Source organism: Agelaius tricolor, unplaced genomic scaffold (assembly GCF_023055355.1).
Source record: "Agelaius tricolor isolate 1412-34295 unplaced genomic scaffold, bAgeTri1.0.p SCAF_7, whole genome shotgun sequence".
Classification (NCBI taxonomy): Eukaryota; Metazoa; Chordata; class Aves; order Passeriformes; family Icteridae; genus Agelaius; species Agelaius tricolor.
In genome coordinates, this window is record NW_027269267.1 from 4,569,040 (window position 1) to 4,584,620 (window position 15,581).

Consider the following 15,581-nt stretch of genomic DNA (forward strand, 5'->3'; position numbering starts at 1 on the left):
GAAAGGAGAGAAAGAAAGAGAAAAGAGAGAGAGAAAGAGGGAAAGGAGAGAAAGAAAGAGAAAAGAGAGAGAGAAAGAGGGAAAGGAGAGAAAGAAAGAGAAAAGAGAGAGAGAAAGAGGGAAAGGAGAGAAAGAAAGAGAAAAGAGAGAGAGAAAGAGGGAAAGGAGAGAAAGAAAGAGAAAAGAGAGAGAGAAAGAGGGAAAGGAGAGAAAGAAAGAGAAAAGAGAGAGAGAAAGAGGGAAAGGAGAGAAAGAAAGAAAGAGAAAAGAGAGAGAGAAAGAGGGAAAGGAGAGAAAGAAAGAAAGAGAAAAGAGAGAGAGAAAGAGGGAAAGGAGAGAAAGAAAGAGAAAAGAGAGAGAAAGAGGGAAAGGAGAGAAAGAAAGAGAAAAGAGAGAGAAAGAGGGAAAGGAAAAGGAAAAGGGAGAGGAGAAAAGAAAAGAAAAGAAAAGAAAAGAAAAGAAAAGAAAAGAAAAGAAAAGAAAAGAAAAGAAAAGAAAAGAAAAGAAAAGAAAAGAAAAAGAAAAGAAAAAGAAAAGAAGGAAATAAGTGGGATATGTGCTCTCCTGTCCCGCGGGCCAGCTGGTGTTTCACGGGGCGGTGCGGCGCTCCCCTTCCCGCTGTCTTCCCGGTGCTGGCAGGGGAGGCTGCGAGAGGGACGAGGAGGAGAAGGAGGAGGAGGAGGAGGAGGAAGAGGAATAATGAAGCTGACCCGGCACTGTGAGTATGATGCACCCCGGAGCCGCTCCGGGCGGGATGAAACCCCCATAGCCAAGGGAAGGGGCGAGAGCGCTGATGCCAGCTCAAAACCCAGCTCTTAGTCTGGAATAAGTCATGCTCGAGTCTTAAATATATCCTCTTTTTTTTAGGTTTTTTTTTTTTTTTTTTTCCTCTGTTCGAGCCCAGCTGCGTGCAGATGGGTGTGTATTAGCGAGGTGTGGCTGCGTGGGGGTTTGGAATCAGCTAAATACAGAATAACCCAGAATACTGAGCTTACATTCAGTGATTTAGTCGTTGCCAAGAGGCACCTGAGGGTCAAGGGAAATTGGGAGTTGCTGAAAGGTGGAAATGCTGACAGAGGACCCGCAGGAAGGGCAGGAAGCTCTCTCCAGGGAGAGGATATATTGGGATAGGGAGATATTAGGAGAGGAGATATTAGGATTTTTTTGGGAAGGGTTTTTCACCCAGAGGGTGGTTGGGCACTGAACAGCTCCCCATGGAAGAGAGGAGCACTGAAGGGTTTGAACAACACTGTCAGGCACGGGGTGGGATAGTTGGGATGTCCTGTACTGAGCCAGGAGTTGGACTGGGTGATCCTTGTGGGTTCCTTCAAACTCGGGATATTCTGTGATTCTGTCATCTTTTCCTTCTGCTCTGCTGTTGTACATGTCCTGCCACACCTCCATCCTGACTGTCCTTCCTCCTGGCTTCTCTCTGCCACCTCCTCTGCCTGGCACCGTGAGTATTGTGAGTGTCCCTGCCTCATGACAGTGACAAGATGCAACTCTCAGGGAGCTCCTCCGTGGCAGAAATGGAGTGAGGAAGGCACAGCAACACCTCTGCAGCTCAGTGTCCCCATGTTGCTCCTCGGTGCTGAGCAACCACTGCCTCCAATATCAACAAAAGTACAATCTGACTGTCCTGCATGTAGGCTGCACTTTGTGTTTTATTGTGCTTTAGGGTGCTCTTGATTATCTTAACTTTGTCTGAGCTTATGGCTTTGCTGTTAACTCTGTAGAAGTTTGCACAGTGGAGAAACCCAAAAATGAATGTATGTGTGCAGGATAAATAACCTCAGTAAACCTAAGAGAGCCAGCTGGACCCAGCAGTTTGGGTCAGTGAGGTCTCTTGGTGCCTTCTGAGTCCCAGAAAGCAAAACCAAAAGTTGGTTGGCAGTGAAAATATTCTGTGAGTTTTGAGAACCAGGTACAAACTATGCAGGAGAGTTGGGAAATGTAATCCTTGAGCCTTAAAAGGCATATTTCAAAAAATGCTTAAGAAGCTTGTGTTCTAAATGAAATACATAATATATTCTAGGTTCACAGAACTATTCAGGTTGGGAAAAACCTCCAAGATCATCAAGTCCAGCCTTTGATCACCACTCTGTGAAATAAAGAGTAGCACTGAGTGCCACATCCAGTTGCTTCTTTCACTCCTCCAGGGCTGGGCACTGCAAAGCTCCCTGGGCAGCCCCTGCCAAGGCCTGAGCTCCCTTGCCATGGGCAAATTGCTGCTGCTGTCCAAGCTGAGCCTGCCCTGGCCCAGCCTGAGGCCGTTCCCTCTGCTCCTGTCCCTGTGCCCTGGGAGCAGAGCCCGACCCCCCCGGCTGTGCCCTCCTGGCAGGGACTTGTGCAGAGCCACAAGGGCCCCTGAGCCTCCTTTGCTCCAGCCCCAGCCCCTGCCCAGCTCCCTCAGCCCCTCCTGGGCCTCCAGCCCCTGCCCAGCTCCATTCTGGCACACTCCAGCCCCTCAATGCCTTTATTGTAGTGAGGAGCCCACAACTGGACACAGGACTCGAGGTGTGGCCTCACCAGTGCTCAATACAGGCAGGTCCTGCTCCTGTGGCCACCCTGTTCCTGATCCAAGCCTCAGCCCATCGATCCAGCCTGTCCAGACCCCTCTGCAGAGCCTTCCACACTCCCACCCAACCTCTGTTGTCTGCAAACCGAGTGTGCAGTTGATCCCTCGATCCCCTCACCCAGATCATCAATGAAGACATTGAACCTGAGCAGCCCCAGGATTGATCCTGGGGGACACCACTCATGACTGGGTGTGGCACCATCCCCCAACACCCCCTGAGCAGACAATTCTTAACCCAGGCAAGATGCCCCTGTCCAGGCCTGGGCTGCAGCTTTTCCAGGAGATGTGTGGGAGATGGGGTCAAAGGCTTTGCTGAAGTCCAGGCACACAACATCCACAGCCTTCCCCACATCCCCCAGCGGGGTCAGAAAAGGAGATCAGGCTGGTCAGGCAGGACCTGCCTTTCCTAAACCCTTGCTGGTCCCTTGGTTATCATGTTTGTACCATGTGATCACACTCAGGATAATCTGCTCCATGATTTTCCCAGCCACCAGGGAACAGCATCAGGCATGACAGCAGTTAGACTTTGTACTTCCTCTTCTACTTAGATAAAATGCTGCACTGTTGAGACTCTTTTGCAACAGAGTTGCTCCATAATAATGATGAAAAATAGTGCAAATACATTGTAAAGGTAAACCTGCCAAGCTAACTGTGGAATGAGCAAAACAAAACCTGACTGGTGCTCTCACACATCTTTGCAATGCACCACGCCCCATCCTGTCCTCAAAAATAGTCACTGAAATCTCTCAATAAAATTGTCATTTTCACTTCATTCTTCCAGGGTTTTGTCTTTGAAACTTGTGACTTGGCCTCCTTTATGAATTAAATATATTTTGTGTATAAATCTGGTAAATATTTTTAATATTGAAAAAGAACTAAGGTTGGTGTCATTCTGCTTGGTTCCAGCAGCTTCCTGGTTTGTGCATGTGGACTCTGTCAGTGTTTGTGTTCACATCACTGCACAAATGAAGTGTCAGAGTAATTTCAGTATTATTTTAGTGTGGGTTTGCACCACTGCTCGTGGTGGAGTGAGAGATTTCTCATGAGTAATACATAGGGAAATTTATAATAGCTGAAGATCCATTACATTACTTTCTCAAACTTAATCCTTTGATGAAAACACAGCAAGTTTTCACAATATTTTCCCTGCAGTCACACAAATGTTTCTGCAATGTTTCATTGGGCTTTTTATTTTTAAAGCTGGGAGAACGCAGGAATAACCACGTGGAGAAATACAAAGAGGGAGTAGCTAGAGAGGAAAAAATCAGTCTTTATGGTGGATTATCAACAGAACCTGTGTGAATAAATTCTGCTCTTATGGAAAATAAAAATCAAAGTTCCTTCTGGCATGAATAACCAGAGTAACAGAATTTTTTAGAATTTGGATGCAGACCAATTGGGCAGAATTCACAGGAGTGGCAGAACTTGCAAAACAGGACTTGAGGAGGACAAGTGAAAAATCTGGCCTTATTCTAGAGAAAGGGTAGGGCAGAAATCTTAATGTTTATAAAAGGCAGTTCAAAGAAGGAAAGGAGAGAATTTTCTTATGAGTGTAAACAGTTATAAGGAAGGTTCAGACTGGATAATACAAGATATTTTCTAGAGAGATGGAAAAGTAAACATACTGCATAGTTTTGGAAATTGGTCCTGTTGAACTCAGTTTTCAGGACTACAAAATGAATAATTTTCTCTTTTTCCACTTTAACAAACCCTTGTTTTCAAGGATGGTTCTTTGCAGAGCAGGAAGTGACTCATACCTCTAAAACAACCTATTCCACTACTGCAGTGTGACATTTCCTAGTTCAGCATCATAAATTAGGTGGTGTGTTTCATCAGGAAAGCCATCAGCACTTCTGGTGTTGAGGAAAAGCAGATATTCAATAGGAGGAGGAAGCCTTTCACAACAAGGGTGCTAAAACACTGGCACAGGTTATCCAGGGTGGTTGTGGCTGCCCCATCCCTGGAAATACCCAAGGGCAGGCTGGACAGGGCTCTGAGCAGCCTGATGCAGCTGAAGATTTCCCTGCTCATTGAAAGAAGGGCAAATTAGATTAATCAATCAGATTGAGGGTCCCTTCCAACCCAGATTATTCTGTGATTCTCATTCTGTAAATGCAGTGAGAGCTCATTGTGTGAAAGGGATTGTTTGGGCTATGCTGTTTTTACCCAGCCTGTTAAAAACGTGGGTGTAGGGAATTCCCTGCTTGGTCAATATTTAAAACCATTCCTGGAGTGTTTGCATGTCTCAAAAAATCAATAGTAACTGCAAAACACCTCTGTAGTAGTAGCACTTACTTTTCAGAGTCAAAATCCTACTAGGATTGAGTTAAACTTTACTTCTTTGAGGTATTATGGATGTGGATTGAAGAGAGTGATTGGGGGAATTTTCTGCTTGAAGATCAAGTTTTAGAAACAAAAGGGGTTGTCCTTGGAGACAGGAATGCACCAAATAATCTATTGCCACATCTCTGAAGGCTCTGGTTAGCACAGTGAATCAAACAAAAACCAGCCAGTTTGGGTAGCAGTGCCAGAAAAAATAACAAGATTTTTTTGTGTTGCTATGAAAACATTTTTATGGTTTTTGTTGGGTGGGTTTTTATCCTTTTTATTTTCCCCTTCACAGTTGTTCTGAGATTATTTGGATTCTTGTTGACATCCTTGGCTGCTTGGTATTTGGGATACTTTGTTGCTGCTCATGTACCCCAAAATACAGTATCTATTGCTGCACTTCAAGAGGTTGGAAAGAAACCAGTGTTGAGGGGTATGTAGTATTTATTTCCTTTTTTTTTTCTTTCTTATACTGTATCTGATATTGTGTATTTATGTGCTAAATAATAAATGGCTTGTTAGCTAAGAAATCATTTGGTATGTGCTACTATAAGAATGAAGTTGACTGTAAAGTTAATTAAAGCAAAGTTAAACCTTTTCTTAGACACTGTTTCTGAAGAAACACAATGTCAGCCTATTTTTGCAAATGTACAAAGGTAATTATTTGAACACTGATGTAAGAACAACTAATTTATTTGTGGCCAAAAGAGTGTAAAGCTCCAGCTTTATTTCTACTGCATGTAATTTATATTTATGATAAACAGCTGAACCACTAACTAAACTGTGTGAGTAAATTCTCATTATTTTGTAGCTCTACTCTGACCAGGTGGTTTACTGTGTATATTTTTGTCATTCTATGACTAAGTTATTATGTGAAAAAAGGGCTTAAAATAAGAATGATAACTATTCACTTCAAACTGTTGGTAGGAAACCTTCCTCCTGGTAGCCCTTGTTTCCTGTTATGTGGAATAGCAGATAATAATTACCTTATTTCAATTATACCTATTTGGAAATCAGTGATAACTTCCAGCCCAAACCAACCTGTGATAAAGTTGCCACAATCCCAGGATTCTGTGTTCAGATGTTTGAGTTCAGCACGTTGACTTTAGAGGGTTCTTCCCATGTAGAAATTGTTCATGCAGCGTCCAATAAAACATTTTTTCACCTTTGTTGTTGCAGCCCCAGCCCCCAAAAGGCAGAAGTGTGACCTCTGGGCCCCCTGCCCTCCTGGGAGCTTCGCCTATCGCATCCTCAGTGGTGGTGGCAAACAGAGGAGGCCTAAAATTTGTTTTGAGGATGAGGAGTGAGTACCATTCTAACTTTACACCTAAGCCAGTGCTTTGTACTGTGAGCAAAGGTGTTTGGGTTTGGCTCAGTAGCAGCAACTGAGCTCCTACCAGGGGCTCCATTCTGGTGGAAAACTTCAGAATTTATCTGACAGTATTTAACTCTTCTTCTTCTGTCTTTTTTTTTTTTTAACCTAATCTCCAGTGATTTTCTTTGCTCTTCTACATAAGCTGCAGACAATTGTTAGTTTTCAGCAGGATTTTTAATTTTCATGGTGCAGGATAGCAGATTTACAGAATGCTGGCTGCTCAGCACCTTCTGAAAGTCAGATTCTTTCACAGCTCTTCAAACTGGACAGGTGAAATAACTTCATAACCTTCAAAACCAGTGACCTTTGCTGGAGATATAATCCACAGAGAGTACAGTCACAAAAACGCCTCATCTTGTTTGTTTTGGGTTTTTTTCCTCCTTTATCTTCCTGGCTGCAAATGTATGAGATATTTTCTTGATCTGGCACATTTTGAAAGAGTCATTGTTTAAGGAAACTGACTGATACACTGTGCAAGGTTTTCAAGCTCTTGTTTACGACAGAGTTTTGAATTTAATAACTGAAGAAAGCATAAGTATCAGAAAATTACTTAGCACTGGTAAACCTAACTCTGCAGCAGAGCTGCTGGACAGGTGTCTTTTACTGATATTGTATTTATTTCAATTCCAGGTTTATAAATGAAGAGAATTACAAAGCTGGAAGTGGCATAATCATTGCCACTGTGAATTGTAAGTAAGAGAAAAAAATGTTAGAGAGACACATACTTTTGTACTGCAATAAATTACCAGTGTTCTTGGGGGGGATTGGATGTTTTGTTTTGTGGGGTTTTTTACCAGCTAGTATGGAAGGGAAAGGAAAATTTTGCAAACTTGATTCTCATTAATGTAAGAAAAACAAATCTGTGTGATAAAAACAGTCTTCTGGGTAAACAAAAGAGACATGTTCATAATCAATAGAGGAAAATAGAATAGAAAATGTGCACATAGATGTGGGGTATTTTATTAGACAAAAGACTTGTAGCACAGCAAGAATATCTGTGATCTCCAGCAGCAGGACTCAGCTTTCAGCTTCAGTCCTTGATAAATTATATCTGCTGCTCACTGATAAGGAGGAGGCAGGAACTGAGAGCTGCAGTTCTGCCTCAAGGTGTAGCCATGGTTCAAATTCCTTTTCCAGACTTGTTCAGGATACAGAAAGACAAACTTTAATTAATATTAAACTGCATTTGCTTACAGTAAAAGCCAATGGAAGCAGCAGGTGTGCTTTATTCTAGGTTTGGAGGCACCTAAATCCTAAATTTTGATTTAGATGAATGGGAAGGGTGATGAAGTGCAATGTATTCAATAATGGGTCCAGGAAAAAATGAATGCCTAAATCTTGTGGAAGAGGGGATAAAAAGGGAGTCCACAGGCACAGTCAAGCTGGCTTTGATCACAAAACACTTATATTTGAATTTTTTTGTCTCACTATAGCTAAGCAAGATCTTGACTTTGTCTAAACTTGTATGATTTTGCTGAGGATTAAATTAACCACTGACAAGAATCTGTTCCAAATTTTTCCCCAGTTAACTACTGCCTTTTTTTCCAACAATCAGAAAATCTTTCCTGGGTATAAAATACAAAAATGAGTTTAAAATGAAAGTAAGAGGAGAAATACTCATCTTGAATTTCTTGAATTCACAAGCAAGATGGTAGCAAATAGGAGCAGGTAAATCTGTTCATTATCCTGCACCAGTCTGTAGCAAAACATATTTTTTTAAATGTCCACTATTTAGATCAGGCAAGATAATGCCTGTTCTTAATAAGTGCATTATGGATGGAAGGTTAAACATATCAAACACTGCACAGAATAGAATTAAGTTCATTCAAATAGTCTTAACCAATTTTCCTATCTATGGCTGTGACTTACTGTAGAGTATTTAGATATAAAAACATGGAAGCACACACCAGAAAATTATTTTTTTTAAATAAGAAATAAAAATTTTAGTCACATTTGATGATTCGGAGACTACATGAACAAAATATTCTCCCCAAATCTTACACTTGTTATTTCATATTTCTTCCAATTAAAGAACTGAAACAAAAGAAGCCAAATAATACTCAAAATTAGGGATGCCTAGCTTTAGCTGAAAATTCTAGGTTTGCCTATTGAATAAAATAATATTTGCTCATATTGAGATTTTTTTTTTTAATTACAGATAAAACAGGAAAACTCATGTTGATAAATTTTTTTGAAATGTGGGCAAGAGGTAAGGAAAAGAGTCTAACAAAGCTTTTGTTAGTGTTTCTGCCTTAAGAAAAGACAGATTCATGTAATTATCCTCCTCTTTCCTGTTTGACTTTGTATTCTCAACAGGGATCAGCTAGAAACAAACAGCTGCTGTGTTCATAAAATATGTTCTGGCCAGATATGATGACAAATTTTGCCTGAAAAGCTGAATTTCTTCTGTTGGTTGAGATAGTTAATGATCATTTTTGTTAAATTATCTTGTTCTTTTCCCTTTTGTTTTTTTGTTTTGTCTCTTTCTTTGGTCTCCATTATTTCAGTCTGGTAGGAATAGCACTTAACCAGATATGATATCCAGATACTTCACTCAGCTAAATTCTTTTTCCTGCCATATCTTGTTCTATTTTAGTTATAAAATCATCATAGGAAATTTGCCTATCTGTTTCTTAACATCCTTCCACATAGCTGGAAAGATTATCTACTTTAAGAATAGCTTTTAACACATTTTCTATACTTTGAATGGCAAATTTCCTTACCTATTAGTGAGGAGAACCAGAATGCTCTGAGGCACTGGAAGGTGATTCCCTGACTCCTTAAAAATGCTGCTGACCATGGGTGCATGAGTAGGAATGTGATGTGTGTGCCAGGAATAACCAGCTGTGTTATTCTGGTTATGCTGTTCTTCTAATCATGTGTGTTATTATGACTCCACAGACCACTCAAGGGAGATGATGGATTTCATCAGGAAAGCACCAGAAGGGACCCTCCTTCTGATGGCCACTCAGGATGATGGCAGCACCAGGTAGGAGGTTATGGAGCCTGAGGGGCAGAGAGGTGAAAAGCTGGAAAATTCATGTTGGGAATTGGTGTAAAGGAATGGTAAATTCCACTCTACACTCAGAGTTGTTCTCCCACTTCTTGTCTAAAAGTTTTAATTCCATGTCTTTTCCATGATTGCACACATCTGTGTGCTGGTGCTCCCTAGGATGGGTAGATATTATGTTGTTTAAAAGCACCCCAAAGGGCACTGCTGTTGCCTCTGGGTCACAACCTTCTTTACTCTGAAATATTATTTATCCACACCTGCAATTATGATGTCTCTAGTTTTCATTCCTTCTACTATCATAATCTGATTTTTCAGGTGCTTTTGAATCTTTGGGAGATTTTAGCTGAGTTCATGATATGGTAATTATCCAGGAAAATACTTAATCCATGTTTGATACCCTTGTCCTTATTTAGGAAGGACTGAAGCACCAGACAGTATTTGATATACATTTTCCTTTCTGCTATGCTGTTACAAACAGGTTGGATTAACATCAGTCACTTACTGAGAAGGAAAAAAATTATAAATTCAATTCTCTCGATGAATTCAATGTCATGCTGCTACCACAGCTCTCAGGACTATTTAAATCTCATTTTTGCTTCTGCAGGCTTAATGCTGGATGTAAAGCATGAATCAGCCATGATCTTCTTCATCATTTTTCACATCCTGAATTTTTAACACTCATTTTTTCACTACGTTTTCCTAGGTTGAAAGATGACGCCAAAAAATTAGTAGAAGAACTGGGAAGTAAAGAAATAAAGAATATAAAGTTCAGATCAAGCTGGGTTTTTATAGCAGCCAAAGGCTTCACGCTGCCAGATAATATCCAAAAAGAAAAGGTCAGATTTGTTTCATTTTCACTTTATATTTGTCTGTATATCCAAACCAAAACTTTGGGAATAACTTGCCCACAGGTTGCAGGAGGACTAAAGATACTGTTTTTCACAGAGATTTCTGTTTGCATCTGTGCCCTTGCTGTGTTGAGTTTCTGTAAGCCCAGTGGTGCTCATCATGTGACTGAGGCAGACAGAAATGAGAAAATCCAACACAGAGTTCAGGTCCTTTGATGATGCTGTGTCACTGTCATATTTCCTGACAAATCCCTTCGCCAGGATTTCTTCTCCTGGGAAGCTGAGAAGCCCCCAAGAAAAATGAAAATAATATTATCTCATTTGCTTCTCCTGTGTTTTGCTGCTTTGGAATGTGGTTGGAGATTGTTTATCCAACATGTGAATTGTTGTTACTTAATGACCAGTCACTGTCCAGCTGTGTCAGGACTCTGGAGAGAGTCACAGGTTTTTCATTAATACCTTGTTAAGCCTTCTGTCTGTATCCTTTCTCTATTCTTTAGTATGGTTTTAGTATAGCATTCTTTAATATAATATAAGTACTTAAAATAATAAATTAGCCTTCTAAGAACAGGAAGTCAGATTCTCAATTCCTCCTTCACCCTGGGGAACCTGAAAATACCACAATGCTGATTCCCTCCACAGCCATGTCAAAGTTCTACAGTGGGGCTCTTTTCCCAGAATATCACTGGATCACAGAATGGTCAGGCTGGAAGGGACCACAGGGGACAGCTGGTGCCACCTCCCTGCTCCAGCAGGGCCATCCCAGAGCACAGGGCACAGGGCTGGGTCCAGATGGCTCTGGAATGTCCCCAGGAGGAGCCCCCAGAGCCCCTCTGGGCTCTGCTCAGGGCTGGGCACTGCCCAGGGCAGAAGTTGTGCCTCCTGTGCAGGGGAATTGCTGGGCTCAGGCCCTGCCCGTGGCTCTGGGGCCATTGCTGGGCCTGGAGCAGAGCCTGGGCCTGCTCTGACCTCTGCACACAGGGACAGACACAGGGACAGACACAGGGACAGACACAGGCACAGACAGGGACAGACCCAGGGACAGACCCAGGGACAGACCCAGGGCCAGACCCAGGGCCAGGCAGGGCCAGGCAGGGCTGAGGCCCCTCTCTCTCCCTGGGGCTCCTCTCCAGGCTGAGCAGCCCCAGCTCCCTCAGCCTTTCCTGGGCACGGAGCTGCTCCAGGCCCTTGCTCAGCTCCAGGAGCTCCTGGCCCTGCTGTGCTGAGGAGCCAGAGCTGGACACAGCAGCCAGAGGTGCCCCCAGGGCTGGGCACAGGGGCAGCATCAGCCCTGACCCCCTGGCAATGCCCATCCCAATGCACCCCAGGACACCATTGGCTTTTTTGGTCTCTGCTGGGCAGGGACAGCTCATTGTCCCCAGGTCCTTCTCCACAGAGCTTTTTCCCAGCAGGTTAGGGTCATCCCTAATTTGTGCTGGTGCAGAATATTTTTGCAATATTCTTCACATTTCAGAGCTTCTGCTGGACAAAGATAATCAGTTTACTGTATATCGTGATAGCCATCTGTGAAATAAATAAAGCACTCTGTGTAAGAGAGAAACTGGCAGAAACTTCACCCATTATGTTAAGCAAGATGTGCAACATTCTCCTCAGCTTCCCAATCCTCCTTCATTATCCCCTCCTCTTGTATAAGGTTTGACAAACTGGTATATAAATAGAAAAAACTAGATACTGATTTTTTTTTTTTTAATTGTTACAGATAAACCACTCTGACCAGACAAAGAACAGATACAAAGGCTGGCCAGCTGAAATCCAAATAGAGGGCTGTATTCCAAGAAACCTGATCTGAACAAATGCATACCTCATTAATAAAGACAATTCTATATTTTTATACCTATTACTGTAATGAATTGCCTCCAGAACTCAATAAGCATATGAACACCAATTGTACAACAAGTCAAATGCACAGTTTTTAAACTATCTTTGCTCTCTGTGGTTTTATTCTAATCTGAAAACAAACAGGTGTTTTGATAAGAAGAGAAAATAAAATAGTCTGGTTTGGAAATGCAATGTTCAGGAACTCAGTCATAAAATGCCAGGATTTTTGAAAGTGAGTATAGATTGTCATTAATATTTCTAGGGCTTTGGTTTTACTTGTTTCTTTTTCTTATGTCTTTTTTTTTTTTGGTTCCCTTTAAATACTAATACACAAACAGGACTTAGTCTAAATTGTAATCTAAAACCATTTGCAATACAGCAAATTACTTTGATGTCAGTTTATTAATAACATTTCTTCTGTTCAGAGAAAGTAAGGCAAGAGCAGGCACATTTGTTGAGCTGCTTTTAGTGATGTTAGCAACACAGAACAGCAATGCTAACATGTAAAGATCCAGTCACTCGAATTATTTTGCCAAATTCAAGCCGCAAATCTACATAGTTTGATTTAATTTTTTTTCTTCCTTTAAGTTCAACTTACATTAAAAAATGTAGGGACTTCATGCGAGCCTAAGGGTTGCTCATGTTAAATATAGAATCAAGCACATGATTGAAAGGAAGCTGTAGAAACGTTTATTCAATTTCCCTTTTTTTAAAGCATAGCATGTGTCTGGACTGGTCTTAAGTGGTGTTTGTCCCCCTGTGGTTCAGACATCTCCCATATGGCTGATTCCATAATTTAAGTTGCTTCCTGCAGGATTCCACTGTTATTCTAATTATTCCCCAACCATATGGAATTAACCCAAAAGGACCAAGCCAATTACACGGAGAATAACTCATCACTATTCTTTTTATATCATTCCATGATGTGTCTGATGATTGTCCTCATCTACTCCCTCCTGCCTAAACTGAACCCACCTGTTTTAATATTTCCTTACATTTTTTTTGATGTTAAAACATTAGTTCTGTGGTTCCTGCTTGAAGCCCCTTTTGAAACTTCAAATGAAGCTTGAAAGCTTCAAATCTCCAACCGTGGCTGCTACTTGTAGCCACTGCTGTGCTCTCAGCAGCTTTCTGGTGTTGTGTCTCTCATCAATCCCTAAAGTTTCCTGCTACTGGTTTGCAAACTGCTCCATAGCCCAGGGACACTGCCAAAAAAACCATTTAAATTAGTCTGACTCAATTTGACTTTGGCAGACTCAGTGGTTGCTCCTTAGCACCTTGCTGCTGCTGAGGTGGGTACAAACTGAGCACTTCAATAGCTGTTTCAATGTTTTTCCACATTAAGTCATTCTTCTTAATTATAAGAATAATTTTTCGGGTGGTGCTTGTGTTTCTGGCAGGACATTTATTCCTTTGCATCATAATCACCCTTTGCTACATGCCTGAATTATAAAAATAACATAATTACAGTGCTAATGGCTGGCAGTCCTCAAGAGTGCCAAGCTCTGAGACAGCCCTTGAGCTCTGTGCAATCTGACAGCCACTGCCTCCTGCTCCAGGCCACAATTAATCTCACATCAATTACAATTAAATTTTACTTTCATTTCTGTTTAGCAGTTACCATGAAGTACAACGTTCTCAGCTTTACATTTGCTCTGCTCTTCACACTCTGTACAAGTGTTCCATTCTTTGCAACAGTAAAAGCTGCACCTCTTTCATTTGAATCAAAGATCAAATCACTCTGAGAACCTTTCACAGCATGAATTCCTGCAAAATGGTCTTTAACCTGTGGTGTTTCCACTTTTACAGAGATGAAGCTGAGTCACCTGGGCTCAACTGAAGTGTGTTGATAATCTGCAGTGCTCAATAGCCATATCAGCTTTGTTTTCATTTGTTCATGACATGGTATTTAAATATGGCAAGAGGACTCTCAAGTACTTTGACAACCCTCTGACCTGAAGAAATCATACAAAAGTGATCACTTGCCACTTTTTCGATCACTATTCAGATTAGCAGCAATCTTGCAGAGTTGGTTTGAAAGTGGGATTTTGACTTTGCACCCACAATTGAACCCTTTTAAAGGAACTGCCTGCAGGGAGAAAGTGAAAAGCTTTTTCATGGAATCCTAATTCTGAAAAATTAATCTGGGGGGAAAACAACAACTGCAGTGGTGGAGGTCGATGTTCTCCATGCCAGGTGGTGTTGCCAACCAGAAGGAGCAGGTAAGAAGTGATTTCCTGCATTCTCCTGAGCTGGGAAATTCTGGGAAATACTCCTGGGTGCTTATTACACACATGGGGTCACCACCATGCAGTAAGGTAAAAGCCTGCACAGCAATCCATCTTTTTCTAACCCCAGTAGGCAAATCCCATGGGAAGCCATGAGCTTTAGGCTGTGGCATTGCTCAGGGCGTGGGTTTGTGGATTTAGAAGTGGGATGGCACAGCAGGTGGTAGCAGTGGTTTTCCACATCCTCTGCATCTCTAGAAATACCCAACCTTCTGGTGTTTACCTGTTCTGGGCAGACACTGGAAGCCACAGGCATGGCTGGATGTCACCTTGGGTGGACACCAGCAGCTTTGCCCCTGTTGTGCCAGACCTTCCTTTCCTACACTTTGCCAGGGGCGGGCTCCCCTTTCAAATATCCCCAGAAGAGCACTCCACACACAGAGGTCCCTCGTACCCCCATGTGGAAACACATTTTAGATGCTCCCATTTTTACCTCCTATGTTAACATGACAACCAGTCCCATAAAGAACAAAGTACCTGGACAAAGTTCCTTTTTTACTTCTCCATTTAAGAGCATGAGAAGTATTTCAGGGTCCTGACATGTCTCTTAAAAATCCCTGGATCCCTGGCAGTCCAATTTGGTGGCAGCCATTGAAAATATTGATCAAATAATAAGTAACATTTTCATTTCCTCAGTGGCAACTGTTTCTTCATGTTCTTTGTGTGGTGTTATCTAACTCAAAGTGTGAAGTTTCCACTATACTTAAAAGAAAAATAGAAGACAGGAAAAGAAAGTGAAAGATGCTCTTTTTGAGTCAGGTTGTGCTTAAAGGAAAATTCTGACCAAGAGCAATCCACCCAGACAAGCAAAGAGAAGCTGATGCTTTTATTTAAACATAGTGCCTAGAGGGAAGTAATGTGTGACTGTGATTTATGTGCTCTTCTTAGCTGCAGTGAGATGCTGAATGATGACTAGAATTCAGGGGATTGAGATGGGTGGCTTAATACCATTTGAGTGACAGCAGTTCTTCATTTGATTTCAGTTTCAGTTTCAGTTCTCTGCTCTGTTTTTTTGGGGGGTGTTTTTTTGTGCTGTGTTTTCATTTTGGTTTGGGTTAAGGGGGGTTGTTGTTGTTTTTCAGTTGGTTGGTTTGGTTTTGTGTTTTGTTTTGGTTTTCTTTCCAGGAGAGGTTTTCAGCAACACAGGAAATGTAGCTCCTCCAAAACACAGACTTTACACTGGCAGCTCCTTCTTCCAAAGTCTATCCAAAGAATAGACCTTTTGGCCTGTCCCCATCTCCATTGCAGGTCTCATTAAAAATAAAAAAATATTTTTAAATAGCTATGTTTTAGCCAAAAGCAATGCCCATTT

The 15,581-nt window shown here is 41.7% G+C and overlaps 1 protein-coding gene across 2 annotated transcripts; it reads left to right on the forward strand.

Annotated features, from left to right (window-relative positions):
- Positions 1–628: 628 nt before the first annotated feature.
- Positions 629–12,752, forward strand: FAM3B (FAM3 metabolism regulating signaling molecule B). 2 transcript variants are annotated; one of them, XM_071430169.1, is made up of 8 exons: positions 629–718; positions 5,202–5,339; positions 6,086–6,209; positions 6,912–6,970; positions 8,440–8,490; positions 9,183–9,270; positions 9,998–10,130; positions 11,863–12,752. In XM_071430169.1, exons 1-8 carry the CDS (start codon positions 700–702, stop codon positions 11,950–11,952), a joined length of 702 nt encoding a protein of 233 aa, XP_071286270.1. In that variant the 5' UTR covers positions 629–699; the 3' UTR covers positions 11,953–12,752. The 2 variants fall into 2 exon arrangements, with proteins under 2 accessions (XP_071286270.1, XP_071286269.1); XM_071430168.1 differs by lacking the exon at positions 629–718 and having other exon boundaries at positions 4,886–5,339.
- Positions 12,753–15,581: the final 2,829 nt, after the last annotated feature.